Here is a 17579-nt window from a genome sequence, read left to right on the forward strand (position 1 = left end):
AATCCTACCTCTGACAAATATAGGCTACGTGACTCTGAGCAAGTCACTAAAGGTCTTAATGCCCTGGGCACAAAGTCAAAGAGAAGGTACCCACTTGCATTAGTAGAAGGATTCTCCTCACCTGGGAGCTCCCCACATGCCAATGAAATCACAAGTCTACTCACTCTCCCTAATGTTATTTTCAAAGATAATGGATAAATTATTCTCTCCCTTAGATATATACAAAGTTGGTCATATTTTCACTATCCATAAAATAGGGATAACTCTAATCCAATTTAAAGGCCCCTGTAAGAAATAACTACAAAAATAGTTAGAACACTCACTGTATTCCATGAAAGCAAGGCTCATCATGATACATTTGGTATTATTTCTCATGTATCTCTTACATGCACAGGACAGGTGAACACAGCCAAAAAAACTGTGTTTGGAAACATGGTGTGGGATTAAGAAATGAATGAGAAAAGGCTCATGCATTATCAGAAATAGGACTGTAAGAAGGGAATCAGAAGTTATTGAGCCTAGCAAATTCTGAATGACTCTGCAAAAAAAAAAAAATTGACTGTATCATAACAGAAATTAATCAGTTAATTACTGACTTAGGAATTATTTTCAAATCAGCTGTTTCTGTGCAGTCCATAAATGAGTTATAGCAAAAGTCAAAAATCAACACCAAATTAAAAGAAAAAATAAAGACAAAAAGATGGTGTATTAGAACCGCTCCAATTTGATCCATAGATCCTGAATGGGCATTGAAGGTGGATAACATGCCAGACCCAAAATGTACAGGAAGAATAGAACAGGCTGAACTGCATTTGGGAAGTGAAGCTGAACAGCATTTTCAACAGGCCCAAGCTGCCCTCTGGCATAAAACGCTCTCTTTTCAATAGCAATATTCTCCCAGTGATGTGGCACAGTTATGAATTCTGAAACATCTTGATCATCTGAGAATCAAAACAGCAGATGACCCCAAAGGGCAATGAAAAGATGCATGGTGAGAAGGAAGAGTTTGCAACATATTACTTAAAATGACTTGAACAAAAAAATGGCACAAAAGTATTCTTCAAAAAAATATATGATTGGAAAATGATGTGGATGTAGCAGTTAGCAAGAGGAAGAGCTAACAGATGGATGGTCTAAATACCAGTTGGTACCACACAATTTAAAAATTCTGGAAGAATATCTCTGGCATGTTAAATGGACCTTCCATGGAGGGCCTATAGAAGGACAAGTGCAGAAGTCATAGAGGTATGGATACTGTTGGCAGAGAGACAATGGACTAGAGGTAGATAATAAGACCGACTTGAACAAGATATATACAGTTCTGTTTGACCTGACTCTACTTACGTGTTACAAAGGAGAGCTTGGCTTAAATAGTCCTTTTTTCAGCTACATATTTTTGTTTTGTTTTGTTTTGTTTTTGTCTGCTTGACTCTAATGAAACCCTTATGTAGAGAGAAGGAATCTGTCCCACTAATTTTGGAAAGACTCAGAGAAATCACATGTATCTAATACCACACAATGCATGATTTGGGAAAACTATAATTGTCATGTTTCAAGATTTTCTCTACAGAAGAGACCTCTCCCCATCCTCTGCTAAAGTACTAAAGATGAGGGAAAAAATGAATTTTGCATTTGTCTTAGCAATTTCCCAACAATCCCCGGTTTTTTCTGTCATTTCACTACCTTTCCACCAGGACTGAATAAGAAAGAATATTTAGTGAATCCAATGAAAGAGAAAATGCAAAGATAAAAAGGTGTAAATTTCACAATGTTGTTCACAATTAAGTTAAAACACCTGGAAGAACAGGTGAGTAAACACTGTGTGGCTGGCACTACTAATACCGGGGACAAAGAAAGGGCTTTCAGGAATCTAAATAACCTTCTTTCTCATCCCCTTAGCAATCAAGAAATAGCTAGAGTCAGCCATATTTCTCAAATATACACAATTTCATAAGATCCTTCTGTGAATCATGTAGAGAAGAGAGGAAAGAAGAAATGGGGAGAAAGGGGAAATAAAAGAAGGGAAGAGACACTCAAGGCAGATGCTTCTCCTGATGCTGTACTCATATCAAAAAATAGTTAAACAGAAACCATTCTCAATGAAGAGTTTAGCCAATTACTATAAACCAGTTTTAGCATTAAGACAACTAAAAAATCTAGATAGTCTTGAATTGACCATACCTGACCAGTCTGATTGTCCACTCCTGAAAAATCATTGGATAACCCCAAGGAAGTTAAAAAGAACCGTTCTTGTAGTTTGGAATCTATTTGAGCTAGTTGCTCACGCTCTATATGTGCTGCAGACATATATCCTTTTTCTGGTATGAGCCAGGCAGACCCACCATCCTAAAAGGGAAGCAAGGGCAAAGTTGCTAGGATATTCATGCAAAGCTATAATTTCCTGAAGTTTATCCATGGAAGTTTAGATTGGCCAGGAGTTACCTAATACCCTAAACCTCTAATGAAACAGACGTTGACCTGTAAAACAGGATAATGCAATGAACAACCAAGTATCTAACTGAAGAATGGTAAACGTACCATACATTTTCACTAAATTTGAAAAAAAGAAATTAAAAGAATCTTACCAATTTCTACTTCCACAAATCCCTCATATCTGAACCCTCCTCTCCACTCCTGCTGCCAGTACTGTAGTTAAAGTCCTCTTCTTTTGTTAGAAAAACTATCATAGTAGCCTCCTACTCAGTAATCCTGCTATCAGTCTGTACCCTCTCCAAAACATACTGCTTTCCTGAGTAATCCTCCTAATGTAATACGATAATCAATTTACTTCTCTACTCAGAACAGTCACTGGTTCCCCTCTGCCTACAAATAAATATAAACTCCTGTCTCTGGCATCCAAAGCCTTCCACAGTCTGGCTGAAATCTGGAGAGCCTCTCTTTACAAACTGAGGAAGCCATGATAATCTTTCACAGAGAGCTACAGTTTGAAAAACTACTTTACTCCCACAAATGTTTTAAAATTTGGCTAAATTTTATCAGTAAGTAAATCATTCCCAAGGAATAAGTTAGGTACTTTAAGAGCTTAATTAAAGAGAGGAACCAGACCTGTGATGTCATTGGTACAAGGAATTCTCAATAAGGAAACTGCCAGCACAGGCTGGCACCTTCTCTACAATTGAAAGTCTTAGAAAGTTAAGAGCACTGAGAGGCTAAGGATCCACTTTGAAGTAAATTCTGACTTTCCCCAAATCACAACCAATATGTGTCAAAGGCAGGACTTAAACCTGGATGTACCTGGCTCCAAAGCCAGCAACTTATTCCTTGGACCACACTGCCTCCTAGAGATTAATTAGCTACTGTAAATTCAACCAAATCTAAAAAATATTTATTAAACACCTACTATGTGCAAAGGCGTGATGCTACACACTGGAGATACAAAGATAAAAAAATGACCCTGACTCTGTCCTCACGGTGCTTAAAATCTGCTTGGGGGAATATGACCAAAGTCCAACTAGGGTATGCTAGGGTTGAAGGAAAGATTCAATGCTCTAGGAAAACTTGAGGAGGGAGGAGAGGTCACTTTCAGCTTCAGAGGTAGAAAGCTGGGTCAGGGAAGAGGAAGGAATAAGGAAAGACTTTACCTAAGCTTGGCTTTGAAAGAACAGAAGATTTCCTGAAGGGAATATGTGTGTGTGTGTGTGTGTGTGTGTGTGTATATATATATATGTGTGTGTGTGTGTGTGTGTGTGTGTGTGTTTATGTATATATGTGTATATGTGAGTGTATATGTATGTATATACATATGTGTGTATATATAGAGAGAGAGAGCGAGAGAGAGTGGACACAGGGTGAGTTGAAGAAGAAGGGAAGATATCTAAAAGATATAAAATCAAATTAAGGGATGAGAGAGGAATATATTGAGAGAGGGAGATAGGGAGAGATAGAATGGGGTAAATTATCTCACATAAAAGTGGCAAGAAAAAGCAGTTCTATAGGAAGAGAAGAGAAGGCAGGTGAGGGGGAATGAGTGAATCTTGCTCTCATCAGATTTGACCTGAGGAGGGAATACCATACATACTCAATTGGGTATCTTACCCCACAGGAAAGAAGGAGGAAGAAGATAAAAAAAGGGGGGGATGTTAGAAGGGAGGGCAGATGGGGGTGGAGGTAATCAAAAACAAACACTTTCGAAAAGGGACAGGGTCAAGGGAGAAAATTCAATAAAGGGGGATAGGTTAGGAAGAAGCAAAATATAGTAAGTCTTTCACAACATGAGTATTGTGGAAGGGTTATACATAATGATACGCATGTGGCCCATGTTTAATTGCTTGACTTCTTAGGGAGGGTGGGTGGGAAGGGAAGAGGGGAGAGAATTTGGAACTCAAAGTTTTAAAAACAGATGCTGAAAAACAAAAATAAAAAGTTTTTGCATGCAACTAGAAAATAAGATACACAGGCAATGGGGCATAGAAATTTATCTTGCCCTACAAGAGAGGAAGGGAAAAGGGGATGGGAGGGAAGTGGGGTGACAGAAGGGAGGGCTGACTGGGGAACAGGGCAACCATGTTGTCATCTTCAACTCACCCTGTGTCAGCTCTCTTTCTCTCTCTCTCTCTCTCTCTCTCTCTCTCTCTCTCTCTCTCTCTCTCTCTCTTTACATATATATATATGTATATGTATATATATGCCATCTTGGAGTGGGGGGGAGGGTAGAAATGGGGAGAAAATTTGTAATTCAAACTGTTGTGAAAATCAATGCTGAAAATTAAATATATTAAATAAAAAAAATTTAAAAAAAAACAGAAGATTTCAAGAAGCAGAGATGAGGAAGAAGGGAAAGCTCGGGGAATAGTTTGCACAAATGCAAAGAAGGAGGAATAAGGATTTATTAAGCAGGAGGCACTAAGCAGTTTGTAAATATTATCTCATTTGATCCTCACAATAACCCTACAATTCAGGTGCTATTATGCTTATTTTATAGTTGAGGAAACTGAGGCAGACAGGGGTTAAGTAACTTCCCCAAAGTCACACAGCTAGGGCAGCAGGACAAGATCAGGGAAGAGCCTGTCAATTGTCTAGAACATAGAATAAATGAAGATATATGATATAAACTACGTGGACATGATTTATTATTTCAATCCAATATTGAATTCAAAGTTCAAAACAGTCCCAGATGCTAACTCACTGGGAAGGTTTGATTGATTGATTAACAGCATCTGAATTTGAACTCATATGCTGTTGGAACACAACAATTGAGTGCAACAAGCCTCAAGAACATTCTATGGTTAGGTTACTTAATAATGTGAAAAAAGTCAAAGATACACACATATGTAAAAGAGCACAGGATTCATTTATAGTAATATATAATTCTAAACAGTTATGTAATAATTCAAAAATAAGTAGAATCTTCGTAACTAGAAGTGGTATGAGCTAAAACAAGAAACAATGGGAGGAAATGTGGTGCAATGAAGAGTGCTGGACATGGTGTCAAAGGACCTGGGTTCAAATCTTCGCTCTCCCACTTACTGCATATCTACTTATATGAAGGGCAAATCACTTTAAGTCTCTGGGCTTTAATATTCCCATCTGTAAAATGAAGGGGATGAACTCCCTGGCTTCCAGGGATAAATACATGATTCTATGATTCTAAGAAATATATGCAATTAATGACCAAAGAGTAATTTTCCACGTATCAAACCTATGTCTGAACTGAATTCTCTTTTTTAGCCTAAATTGGCTGATTCAATGGCTTACAGAGATTCATATTTTAATGACCAATATCTTGTAGTCATACGTCAGTATCTCAATGATCAGTGACTCCATCAATGTGGGTATTCACTCCCCTGATGAAAACAGCCCCTCCATGCCTTAGGAAAAAAGTCTTCATGAGTTGCTTTGGCTGAAAAATAAAATGCATCTCATAGTGGCCACCATCTTGAGAGCAGATTCTCTGATCCTTTTAACTAGACTAATTCTTCGGAGGCGAACAGATAGTTCATCGTTGGACATATACTCAAAAAAACCTTTCCAGCTTTGCGAGATGCACCTGAGGTCATACTCTAATTGTATACCTTTTGGGGGTTCCGTTTTGCTTTGATACCACGAGGCATCAGAGTAGGGTTTTGGTCATGGATATAGTCATTACAGAACCATTTTTTAAACAGAGAAAATGGAAAGTTGAGGATTGCTTCTAAGGCAAAATTCTGTAGAGTTTATAAAAGATAACCCCAGCCACTTCCAATAATGATAACAATACACTAACTAATATGTATGTACACAGAGCTTTAAGATTCTGCAAAGTCTTTGCAAATGTTATTTAATTTGATCCTCACAACCACTCTGATAGGTAGGTGCTATCATTATTCCCATCTTACAGTTCAGGAAACTAAGCCGGATGGAGGTTAAGTGACTTGCTCAGGATCATGTAGGTAGTAAGTATCTGAGGCCAGATTTGAACTCTGGCCTTCCTGGCTCTGTGTCCAACACTATCCACTGCACCGCCCAGCTGCCTCATCAAATGAGAAAAATCACAGTAAGCTTCCTCAATAGCTCAAGGGCCTGTGATCTCATCAGTACAGAGAGCACAACCAGTCTTGAAGATTCCCAAGGCTCAGAGAGGTTGAGCAACTTCCTGGTAGTTCCATGGGTAGGAGTTGTCAGAAGTAGCCTCTGAACCCAGGTTCCCTAAGTTCACGTCCAGCACTCTCCACTACTCCCAAGTTGTCTCAAACCTTGGGCTGTGAATATAAATTGGTGGCAAAATGGTATCAGTTTTAAAATGTATAGCTAAATGAACAAATCCACAAGATACAAAGTATCGGCATCCACATACCTCAGTACTTGGAAGTGTATCTTCCCCATCATCTATGTCCTTTAATAATTCAATCAATCTTCGTTTTTCTTTATCCATCATAAAGACTACACTTTTTGAGTCCTTGGCCAGCTGCAGAATTTATGAACAGAATACTTGTAATTCCAGAAAGCAAAAAGCGGTTACCAAGCTCTCCCACCTCAACCTTTCAAAGTCCCATCATTATGGTCAAATATTCAGTAGTTGGGAGACACTTTGTAGAGAGTTAACGGCATTGGCCCATTTCACAGTTGCAGCCATTACAAGCAATCCTTTCTCACTGAGAGCTTCAGAAAATAAAAGCTTTTAAAATAGAAACACTGAAATGAGAAAGTCTGCTTCTTATATATTGCTTCTAGACATCCGAGGGTAAAGGGAGATCTTTCCACGGAAGGCCATCACTACAAAATGGAAGTTCTTTCCCCCAAACCCACCAGCCACCAATATCATTAAACTGGGTATATTCTGGGACTGTTTGCAAAGAATTCAGACAAGGAGAAGGAGAAAGGAAACTGGGTCAAGAGCATAAAAGTTGGATTGGTTCTCAAGGACATTATAGAGTCGAAAAATCGTGCTCCTTTGCTCCTTCCTTTAAAAACTGACCTTTACTGTGCAGTAGCCAGGGTCATGGCCATGCCAACAGACTGTAACATACTGGAGGATCATTCATAAGACCCCTCCCCCATCTTTCATTCCTGCCTCTGAGTTGACAGGGACAAGAGTCCATCAACCAAAAAGCCTCTCTGAGATACCTTTGGTCCCCTCCACACAGAGGGGACCAAAGCTGAACAGAGGCAAACACCCTGTTACCACAGTCAATAGCATTTGGCACGGCCTACTATTTTTCCAGTGAACCGGATCCCTTTTCCCCTGTGCTTTCTGTCCATTCCCCCAAAACTGTTAATCCTATTGTCATATAAAAGAAGTTAGCAACCATAAACCTGTTTTATGTTTAATGTTATTTGCTATTACAGGATTTGGGGAGAGGATGAATCTAGAAACACAACCTGTTTCCCTCTACTCCCCAATCCCCAGTGGAGGTAGACAAGTAAAGATTCTGCTCCCAGATATCACATGCCTGGGGTCAGTCTGCTAAAGTTTTCTTTACCCTTCCTGGAGTAAGAAGCAGCAAAAATAATGAGCAGAGAGAGCAATCAATAACCAGAAGCGAGTTAGCAATATCAGCAAGTCAAAGCCTAAAACCAAGAGGAAGGAGAAAGAGGCTCACTCCCACAAGCACCATAGGTTCTGCTTGGAATCCTTCACTCCCAGGCCTCCCTTCTACAACTGCCTTTCCTTTCAGCAGTATTTAACTTATCTTATACCCTTATTAATTACCACTACTATTTTGTGAGTTGCTTGAGGGTACAGTCTTTTGCCTCATTTTGTATGCTCAGTGCATAACACAATGCCTGATACATAGTGTTTAATAAATGTTTATTGATGAATTGATTATGGATATTGATTTATAGTTAAATTTGCTTTCATATACTTTCATATTTATCCCCATAATAACCCTGTGATGTATGTAATGCAATTATTTTCATTTTAGAAATAAGGAGACTGTGGATCATAAAACATAAATGTTTAATACGGTGTCTGGCAGATGTAGTCACTTAATAAATGTTTATTGACTGATTGATTAAGTGGCTTGTTCAAGTCTGGCAGATTATCAGATCTAGAACTCCAACCCTGCTTCCAATACACCATGGAGTTTCTAATCGCTATCTATGGGATACATATGCAGTATGTGACCAAGCTTTCAGATTTTAAGAATGTCACAGTATTTTTGGATTTTAGAGCTAGATGGAGCATTAGAGATACCAGACCAGCATATTTTACATGTGTTCAATTAACTTTATTTTGATGGGGGGGGGGAAGAAAAGCCAAGATATGGCTCAAGTGATGAGTGGGATTTTTAACCCTACCTGATGAAATAAATTTCAGTACCTTATTTACTATTACAAAATATTATACATCTATTTGTTTGTAAATTATAAAACATTATCAGAGACTATTTGACAGCAATCTGTAAACCACTCAATTTTTAAAAATTAATCTGAGACTTTTACAAATTTTAAATTCATACCTCTATATTTCTCTTAATGAAATCCTGATTTTTTTTACCCTTGAGTTCACCATAGTTTTCTCTCTGTGGCTTTTTTTCTGGTTTGATCAATGATTTATTACTTTCACTTTGATATACAGCCTCTGCTATAAAAGAAGCAGAGGTTTTCTAATTAATGTCATTTAAAAATTCCATATCAAACATCTACTATCATAAACAGAAGAATTTTAAGAGATTCCACTATTACATGAATATTTAACCTTTTAAAAGTGAGACATTTGACTATAACTTTCAAAGAAATTCTTATTAAAACACTTTTTTTTCTATATTCAAGATGAAATATCTCTAATGAAGAAAGGAGTTCTTTATCGTGGGGATAGTATAAATGTATTAGACACAACTTTTGCCTAAGACAAGTATAAGGTTGGTCCCCGATGTGATAGTGCAACTACTAAGTAGAATTTTTACTTAAGATGAGTTAGGACTATAAGCTGGTGACCTCTGCCAGGAACCAGTAGATATAAGGTGGAGAAATTTGGTTTAGGAATGAACTACTGGACAAAGGTGAGGTAAGACTGCTCAAAGGGCAGTTAAGTACCACTATTTAACAACCATCACCATCATTTACACACACACACACACACACACACACACACACACACACACACCCCTAGTGTTTTACTTTATGAATTTTTCATTAAAAACTTAACATATATAAAAGCTAATAACTCAGACTTCCATCTTATCACTAGGTCTGGTGTTTCCAGCTTAATTTTACTGGAAAGAACTAAAGGCATATTTTCTATATTTTATACTCAGTGTCATAGGAATTCACAAGAATACTCTTGGTAAAATGCTGGGACAACTTTTTCTTGGTTGCCCTCTCAGATTTTTAGTTTCTTGTTTCCCTATTTATCAGAAAACTTAAGTAAATCTTCCTTCTCAGTCTCTAATCAGTAAAATTATAGCTCCAGAGGAATCCCTCTTGGGTATCCTAGGATATCCTCTGTGCTAAACTTACTGCATCACACTTCTGTATTTAACCGGCCATCCTGAGAGCCAAATAAATCCTTCATTCAATTTGACCTCCAAACTTCCTCATAAAGGTCATAGGAGTCCCCCTTGAAGGGCAGAAGGAGTCTAACCTGCTCAGGTCATATAAAAGTACATTAAATTTCAAAGACTTCATCTTGAATAGTAATATCTAGAGAAAAATCGGTTAAAAACTACTTTCATCCTAGAGAACACCCTGTGCTAAAAATTTCAGGCCTTCTCACTAGAATGAATTAAGTTGAAATATCTCCAATATATTTGTAGCTAATTCTCAAAGTCAGAAATGAGTGTCTGATCATTTGAAGAAAATGTTTGAATCAGCAACCAACACTCTCTGGGGAAAGGATGAAATATTTATATTTTATTTCTTCGTGAACATTCCACAAGAAGATTATTTATGGATATGGAGTTACTAGATTCTGAGCAAATAAAAGTTGTAGTGATGCCTAACAGTTTGGAATTTGTCTTATTTTGACTCCAGCTCCCTTTAGTAGCATGATCTATTTGCTTTTGAGAGAGTAAGAATGACCATCAAAGATGGAGAATGTATGGCTTATATTTGTTATGATTTAATTTATATATGTTTTTAAATGAAATATAGCATTTTATTCCATTGAAATTGTCACATGATATAAATGAATGCAACTTTAAAAGACTTCAAATAAAACTTATTATACAAGTCTACATTTTTAGTCAATTATGGCTAAAATATGTTGTCAGTGGGCATGATCCCAAAAGTCAAACTAACCTTGCCTGGCTTGCTCAATACAGTTTTCATACTCTTCAGGAGGAATTTGTGTGTGAAACACGGAAACAAAGGGCTCCTCTTGTTCCAGGTGAGAAGAATCTATTAATTAAAAGTCAGTCAATCAGTACAAGTAACATAGAGAAAATTATCTATGCCCACAGAGTAGTCATAAAAATATCAGGGTCTGCCTTCTCATTGGAACCCTTCAATTTGCTCCCTACACATACGTTTCTTAAGTTCATATCAGCTCAATTAGAAATAGAGAAGATTAATGATCTGACTTTGTGTGCATGGGTTCCTGAAAACAAAAATCATAGAAAGGAAAAGAAAGCAACTTAAAGTACCCAGGCCTGCAAGCCCCATCACCAGGATCTTAAGTTCTTAAGAGATGCCCAAGGGTATACTGCAATATTACATTTATTCACCAAAGCAAACTGAGCAAAAACTACATCCCCCATGACATGAGGAATAGGCAACATTTACTGGGCATAATCTCCTTTCTTAAAATTTTAGCCCCCCAAGAATGAGCAACTATGTTAGTTTTCAGAAAACATGCTTAATCATAAAGATAAAGAAATTATTTTGACAGCAAAATTTAAAAGGAATCATAAATAGTGGATCCTTAATTTGTTGATTGTGTTATTAATTACACATTCATGGAATGTTAACTTGGGCAGCCAGGTGGCATAGAGGATAGAGTGCAGGCCCTAGAGTCAGGAAGACTCATCTCCCTGAATTCAAATCTAGCCTCAGACATTTACTCACTGTGTGACCCTGGAAAAGTCACTTAATCCTGTTTGCCTCCATTTCCTCATCTATAAAATGAGCTGGAGAAGAAAACAGCAAACCACTCCAGTACCTTTCACAAGAAAACCCCTAATGGGGTTACAAAGAGTTGAAATGACTGAACACATAAGAAATGATGAGCAGGATGGTTTCAGAAAAACCTGGTAAGATTTATATGAACTGATGCAAAGTGAAGTGAGCAGAATCAGGAGGACATTATACACAATAACAACAATATTGTAAAGATGATCAATTGTGAAGACTTAGCTACTCTGATTGAGATAATGATCTGAGAGAAATAAATAATTATTTCTCTCTGATATCAATAACCAATTATTGAATTAGGACTAAGGTTTTCCCCCTTCTGTTTCCTCATTCAGAAATCAGCCCCTTGTAGGTTATTCAGCCAGCATCTGAAGGACATTGCTGATAATGAGATTAGATAACTTTCTCCTCAATCTTGCTCAGAGCCCACCCAAGTGGGGAAGCCCCTGTGTTATGCTCAGACTTCCTTGGGGGGTAAATCCTTTGACTAGATTGCTCAGGGCAGGTGGGCAGTCTGGGTAGAGATAAGTAAGAATGACATAAAGTCACATCCTCCAGCCCCTCATCAGAATAAGTCCACCTCTCATTATAATATTCATTATCTCATTAACTGTTAACCAACCAGAATTATCGGGAACATCCTCTCTTCTTAGGGCATATAAGCATCAATAAGCCACCATGATCCATCTTTGGTTCACAAGAGACAGCCAAATGACTATCCTTTTATTAATTATTCACTAGCCATAATTAACAAAATGATTAATTACCTAGAAATTGTCTCTTGAATTTTTTATATATCACATATCCAAGACAATTCCAAAGAACCCATGATGAAAAAAGCTATCCACCTCTGAAGAGAGAACTACCGAACTCTGAATGCAGATTGAAGCATACTTTTTTAACTTTCTTTATTTTCATTGTTTTATTTTGTGTTTTCTTTTGCAACATAACGAATATGGAAATATTTTGGCATGACCTCACATGTATAACTAAAATTAAAGTGCTTGCCTTCTCAAGAAGGGAGAAGGAGTGGGAGGAAGGAAAATAATTTAGAGCTCAAATTTTTGTTAAAATGATTTAAAAAATTATTTTACATGTAATTGGGAAATATTTAACGAAACAAATAAAAAAAATTTAAACAATTTCAGAGAGACTGTGGAAAAACAGGCACATTACTGCAGTTACTGGAGCTGTGGACTGGTATAATCATTTCAGAAAGTAGTTTGGAATTATGCCCATAAAGTTACTAAACCATACGTGCTCTTTGACCCAGTGATTCCACTGCTAGGTATACATCCCAATGAGATCATAAAAAAGGGGAAAAGATGCATATATACAAAAGTATTTACAGCAGCTCTTTTTTGTGGTGACAAAGAATTGGAAACTAAGAGGGCGCCAATCAAAAATGCAAAAATTATGGTACATAAATGTGATGGATTCCCTAGATTTCTTCAGGGATTACCTCATATCACCTCCTCTATGAGGCCTTTCCTGATCCCTCCCAGCTCCCAGCTGCTTATAACTCCCTCCATTAAGAAATTAATTTTTATTTACATTTTGTATTTCCTTATATGCATACATAGATTTCCCATGACAGAATGTAAGCAACTTGATGGAGGAACCATTTCAACTTTATCTTTATATTCCTGGTACCTAATACACAGTACACACTTAACACTAGCTGACTGATGAATTATAAAAGGCCTTTCCTGATCCCTTAGTTGCCATGACCCTCCCCAAAAAAGTCATTTTTTTCTAGTTTGTATTTGCTTATACCTTTATTTTGTTAGGCCTCAATAAAATGTAAACTCCTTAAGGGCAAGAGTTATTCTGTTGCTATCTTTATATTCACAGTCCCTGGCACAAAATAGGTTCCATATTTAATAAATGCCTATTGAATGAATGAATAGTCTACAAAAGTAGGAAAAGTTCCCATACTGATGAAATCATGAGGCTTTGAAATATTGACAATGTGTATATATATTATATAAATGATCAAAAGATAAGAAAAACAAACTTGCAAAATGAAACAAATACGGTAAACAATTGTGTCTATAAACTTCTGTTATTAATGGTTATTAGCTCCAACTCCAAAAATGAATACTATTGACTGCTTAGCAGTCTCCACGTCATACCTTGTTTTCATGATCCTTTTTGTCGTTTTTACTGAGCATATAACAAGAATTTGTTGCTGCTATTGTTAACTTTAACTACATAGCTGTGGTCATTGTGAACACTTTTCTTTTGGTCCAGCTTTCTTCAAACTGCATAATTTTATAGAAGTCTTCCACTATTTCTCTGAACTCTTCACAAGAAGGTACTCTGGGGTAGCTGTCAAGCTGCCTGTGCTTCTCTCTGGTTCTCAGTGAAGCAAGCTTTCACTCTCCCAGTTGGTTCTTTCCCTTTCTCATCTATCCAGAGGCAGGGTTAGTATTTCCACCAATCAATTCAGCAGCTTACTCCCTTCCCCCTTACAGGATCATAGATTTGGAGTTAGAAGGAACTTTAGAAGTCACTTAATCCAACTTTTATTTTACAGATGAGGAAAATAGTCCCAAAGTGATCATGTAACTTGCCCATGTTTACCCAAGGTAGCTACGGGGCAGAGCTGGGATTTAAATCCAACTTCACTGATTCCCAATCTTTCCACTCAACACCCCCTCTCTCCCTTTGGTCTCATATCTGCTATGCTGGTTGTAGGATCACTTAGAAAGACATACTTGTATTTGTTGTCCAGTCATTTCAGTCATGAGTGACTCTATACTAACCCCATTTGGGTTTTCTTGGCAAAGATACTGGAGTGGTTTGCCATTTCTTTCTCCAGTTCATTTTATAGATGAGGAAACTGAGGCAAACAGGATTAAGGGACCTGTCCAAAGTTACACTGCTACTGTCTGAGGCCAGATTTGAACTCAGGAAGATGAGTCTTCCTGACTTCAGGCCAGCACCCTATCCACTGAGCCACCAAGCTGTCCACATACCTGTATACAAGTTTTAATAAGAATAAGCCAAATAAATCATAGTAAGTTGCTATCAATATGTCCAGCCCATGCCTTCTAAGCCCATGACCCTTTCAGATCCTGTATCAACCCTCCAGCCATAAATGGTCTCAAAGACTGGAAATACACTTCTCCATAATTCTGAATCGTTTTTTATTCATAATAAAAACCTTGCTGTAGATCAGTATTCATTGATGCAATACAAGAATTAAGAGTATTAGTTGTTCTCTCCTGAAGACTACTTGGTCAGGAATAGCATCCAATATCACTCCCAGGTAACTACAGCTCTGCTTCCTAATCTCAGACACTTCTTCCTACATGGCTACCAGGTGTCTTTATTTAATTACATCCCTGTCCTTTTAATATCAGAAATGCATATTTCACATTTTTATCAATGACTTGGGTGAAGGCACAGAGAGCATCAATATTAAATTTGCAGAAGACACAAAGCTAGAAGAGACAGCCAATACTGTGGATGACAGAACCAGGAACCTAAAACATTTTGACTATCTCAAAAATTGGGTGGAATCAAATAAGATGAAATTTAATAAGGATAAATTTAAAATTATACAAGTACGAGATAGGAGAAGCTGGATTATTAAGTATTAGTTCCTCTAAAATGATCTTGGGATACTAGTTGATTATAAAACCAAATATGAATCAACACCATCATATAGCAGCCAGAAAAACCTCACATGATCTTGGGCATAGGTCCCAAAAGTAAAGAAATGATAGTTCTATTATGTTTTGCCCTAGTCAGACCACATCTATAGCACTGTGCTCAATTCTAGGCACCATATCAATAATCTAGAGAACATCCAAGGGAGAATAATTGATTGGTGAATGGCTTCAATTCTATGCCATATGAGAATCAGGTGTTTTTAAAGTAAGAATGCTTACCCTGGAGGAGAGAAATCTCAGGGAGGACATGATGGCTATCTTCAAGTGTATGTCAAAGAGAAACCAAATTTTCTAGCACAGTCCCAGAGGGCAAAACCAGGAATGATGGATAGAATCAATGACAGAAATTTAGGCTTCATATCAAGAAAAATTCCTAATCATTTCAGTCAATCAATCAAGTATTTGTTGTCACTGCTACATTCCAGCAGTGTCTTAGGCACTGGGGATACAAAGACAAACAGTATCTGTCCTCAATAAGCTTATATTTCATCAGGAAGACAACATATACACATATAAGTATATACAAAAGTGGAGAATGAAATGGCAAACTAGTCCAGTATCTTTTCCAAGAAAACCCTTTGGGCAGTATGGTCCACAGGGTCAGGAAGAGTTGGACACAACTGAACAACAACAAATACACAAAATAAATACCAGGTAAATACAAGGAAATTAGGAAAGGAAGGCATTAGCAGATGGGAAGATGAGGAAAGGCTTTGTATAGAAGTTGGTACTTGAGTTGAGTGTCAGAGCAAAGGAAGGATTCAATGAAGTGCAGGTGAGAAGGAAGTATGTATTCTAGGAAGGGGGACTGCCAGTGCAAAGGCCCATAAATGAGAGACAGAAAGCTGTATCTGAGGAACAGAAAGAAGACCAGTTTGCCTGGAAGACAAAGTGCAGGATACTTAAAGGATATAAAATAATATATGACGAGGAAGGAAAGATAGGTTAGGTTCATGTTGTAAAGATCTTTAAAAGATGGAAGAGTTTACATTTTGTCCTAGACAATAGTTTACTGGGTAGAGTGACAAGGCCAGATTTGTGCTTAAGGAAAATGACTTTGGCAATTATGTGAAAGAGAGACTGGAGTAGGGAGATACTTGAGCCAGGGAGACCAATCTGGAGGCCTTCACCATAATCCAGGCATGAAGTGGTGAGAGTGTGAACTATGATGACTGTGCACAGTGAGAAGGCAATGGATGGATGGGAAAAATATCGTGGAGATAGGAAATGGCAAGATTTTGCAAATGACTACATACGTCTACGCTGAGGGGGAGTAAAGCATTGAGGACAACACTGAGGTTAGAATCCTGAAACACTGCAGGAATAGAGGTATTTTCAAAAGAAAGAGGGAAGTTTGAAAGGGAGGTGAATTTGAGGGAAAATACAAGTTCTGTTCTGTTCTGAACATGGTGAACTTGAGATGTCCGTAGGAAATTCCAACTGGAAATATCCAGTAGGTAATTGATGACATAGCTCTAGATCTCAAGGAAGAGAATTAGGCTGGATACGTAAATCTGTGAGTCATCTGCATAGAGATGATAATTAAACAACGGGAGCTAATGGGGTCATCAAGAGAGTACACAGAGAAGAGAGGAGAGCTCAGGACAGAGTCCTGGCTAATAACCACAATTATGAACACAACATGAGTGATGAGCCAACATAGTACTCCCACTCAGAAGCTAGCGGATCATTTGCTGAGTGTTATGGTGGTGGTTGCATTTCAGATGTGTGTGGCATGGCTTCTAAAGCCCTCTCCAAATCTAAAAGATTATTTGATTCTCTCATCTGGAAACTCTGTGGATGTTTCCCATCACCATGAGATACAAGCTGCCTGGATATCACAGTCCCATCAAGGAAGTGGAAAGAGGACAGTCACAGGCTGCCACAAGCAGTCTTCTCTCCCAACCACTCCCCATGTTCAATTCAGTCTCCATTCCTTCAGAGATGAAGCTAAGGGTCGGAAATTTTTAAAAAGTGACTAAGGACTGGCTAAACAAATTGGGATAAATGAATACAATAGAATATTACTGTTCTGGAAGAAACGAACGTGAGGAATACAAAAAAGCATGGAAAGACCTATTGTTGTTGTTTGTCCGTTTTCTGAAGAGGATCAATGACATCACAGGGTGATTTCTTGACTTTCCAGTGAATTGGATTTAAGTGAGGCAGAGTCGCACAAAGCCATCAGCCTCATTCTCTCTTCCAGAAGTCCAGTGACAAGATAAAAGCCAGGCAACTGGTGATGTCCATGGTGCAGTGGATGACCTTGGCATCTTCAGCATCTGACCAAGCCCTAAGCTATCTGCAGTGCCTGCTTCAGATGCCTTCATGGCCATTAGAACAAACTGTTCTCATCTACCCATTCTGCCAGGGGAAGTTTTCACATAG

At 37.9% G+C, this 17579-nt stretch overlaps 1 protein-coding gene across 1 annotated transcript in view; it reads right to left on the reverse strand.

Annotated features, from left to right (window-relative positions):
* FSIP1 (fibrous sheath interacting protein 1) overlaps positions 1 to 17579 on the reverse strand; it is a 276680-nt gene that overhangs the window by 225859 nt on the left and 33242 nt on the right. Inside the window, exons 7-10 of the mRNA XM_036734577.1 lie at positions 10681 to 10779; positions 8901 to 9022; positions 6794 to 6904; positions 2182 to 2346 (exon numbers count right to left, since the gene is read on the reverse strand). Of these exons, the coding sequence (XP_036590472.1) occupies positions 2182 to 2346; positions 6794 to 6904; positions 8901 to 9022; positions 10681 to 10779 (497 nt within the window). The remainder of the gene's footprint in view (positions 1 to 2181; positions 2347 to 6793; positions 6905 to 8900; positions 9023 to 10680; positions 10780 to 17579) is intronic.

The sequence above is a fragment of the Trichosurus vulpecula genome, chromosome 8 (assembly GCF_011100635.1).
Source record: "Trichosurus vulpecula isolate mTriVul1 chromosome 8, mTriVul1.pri, whole genome shotgun sequence".
Taxonomy (NCBI): domain Eukaryota; kingdom Metazoa; phylum Chordata; class Mammalia; order Diprotodontia; family Phalangeridae; genus Trichosurus; species Trichosurus vulpecula.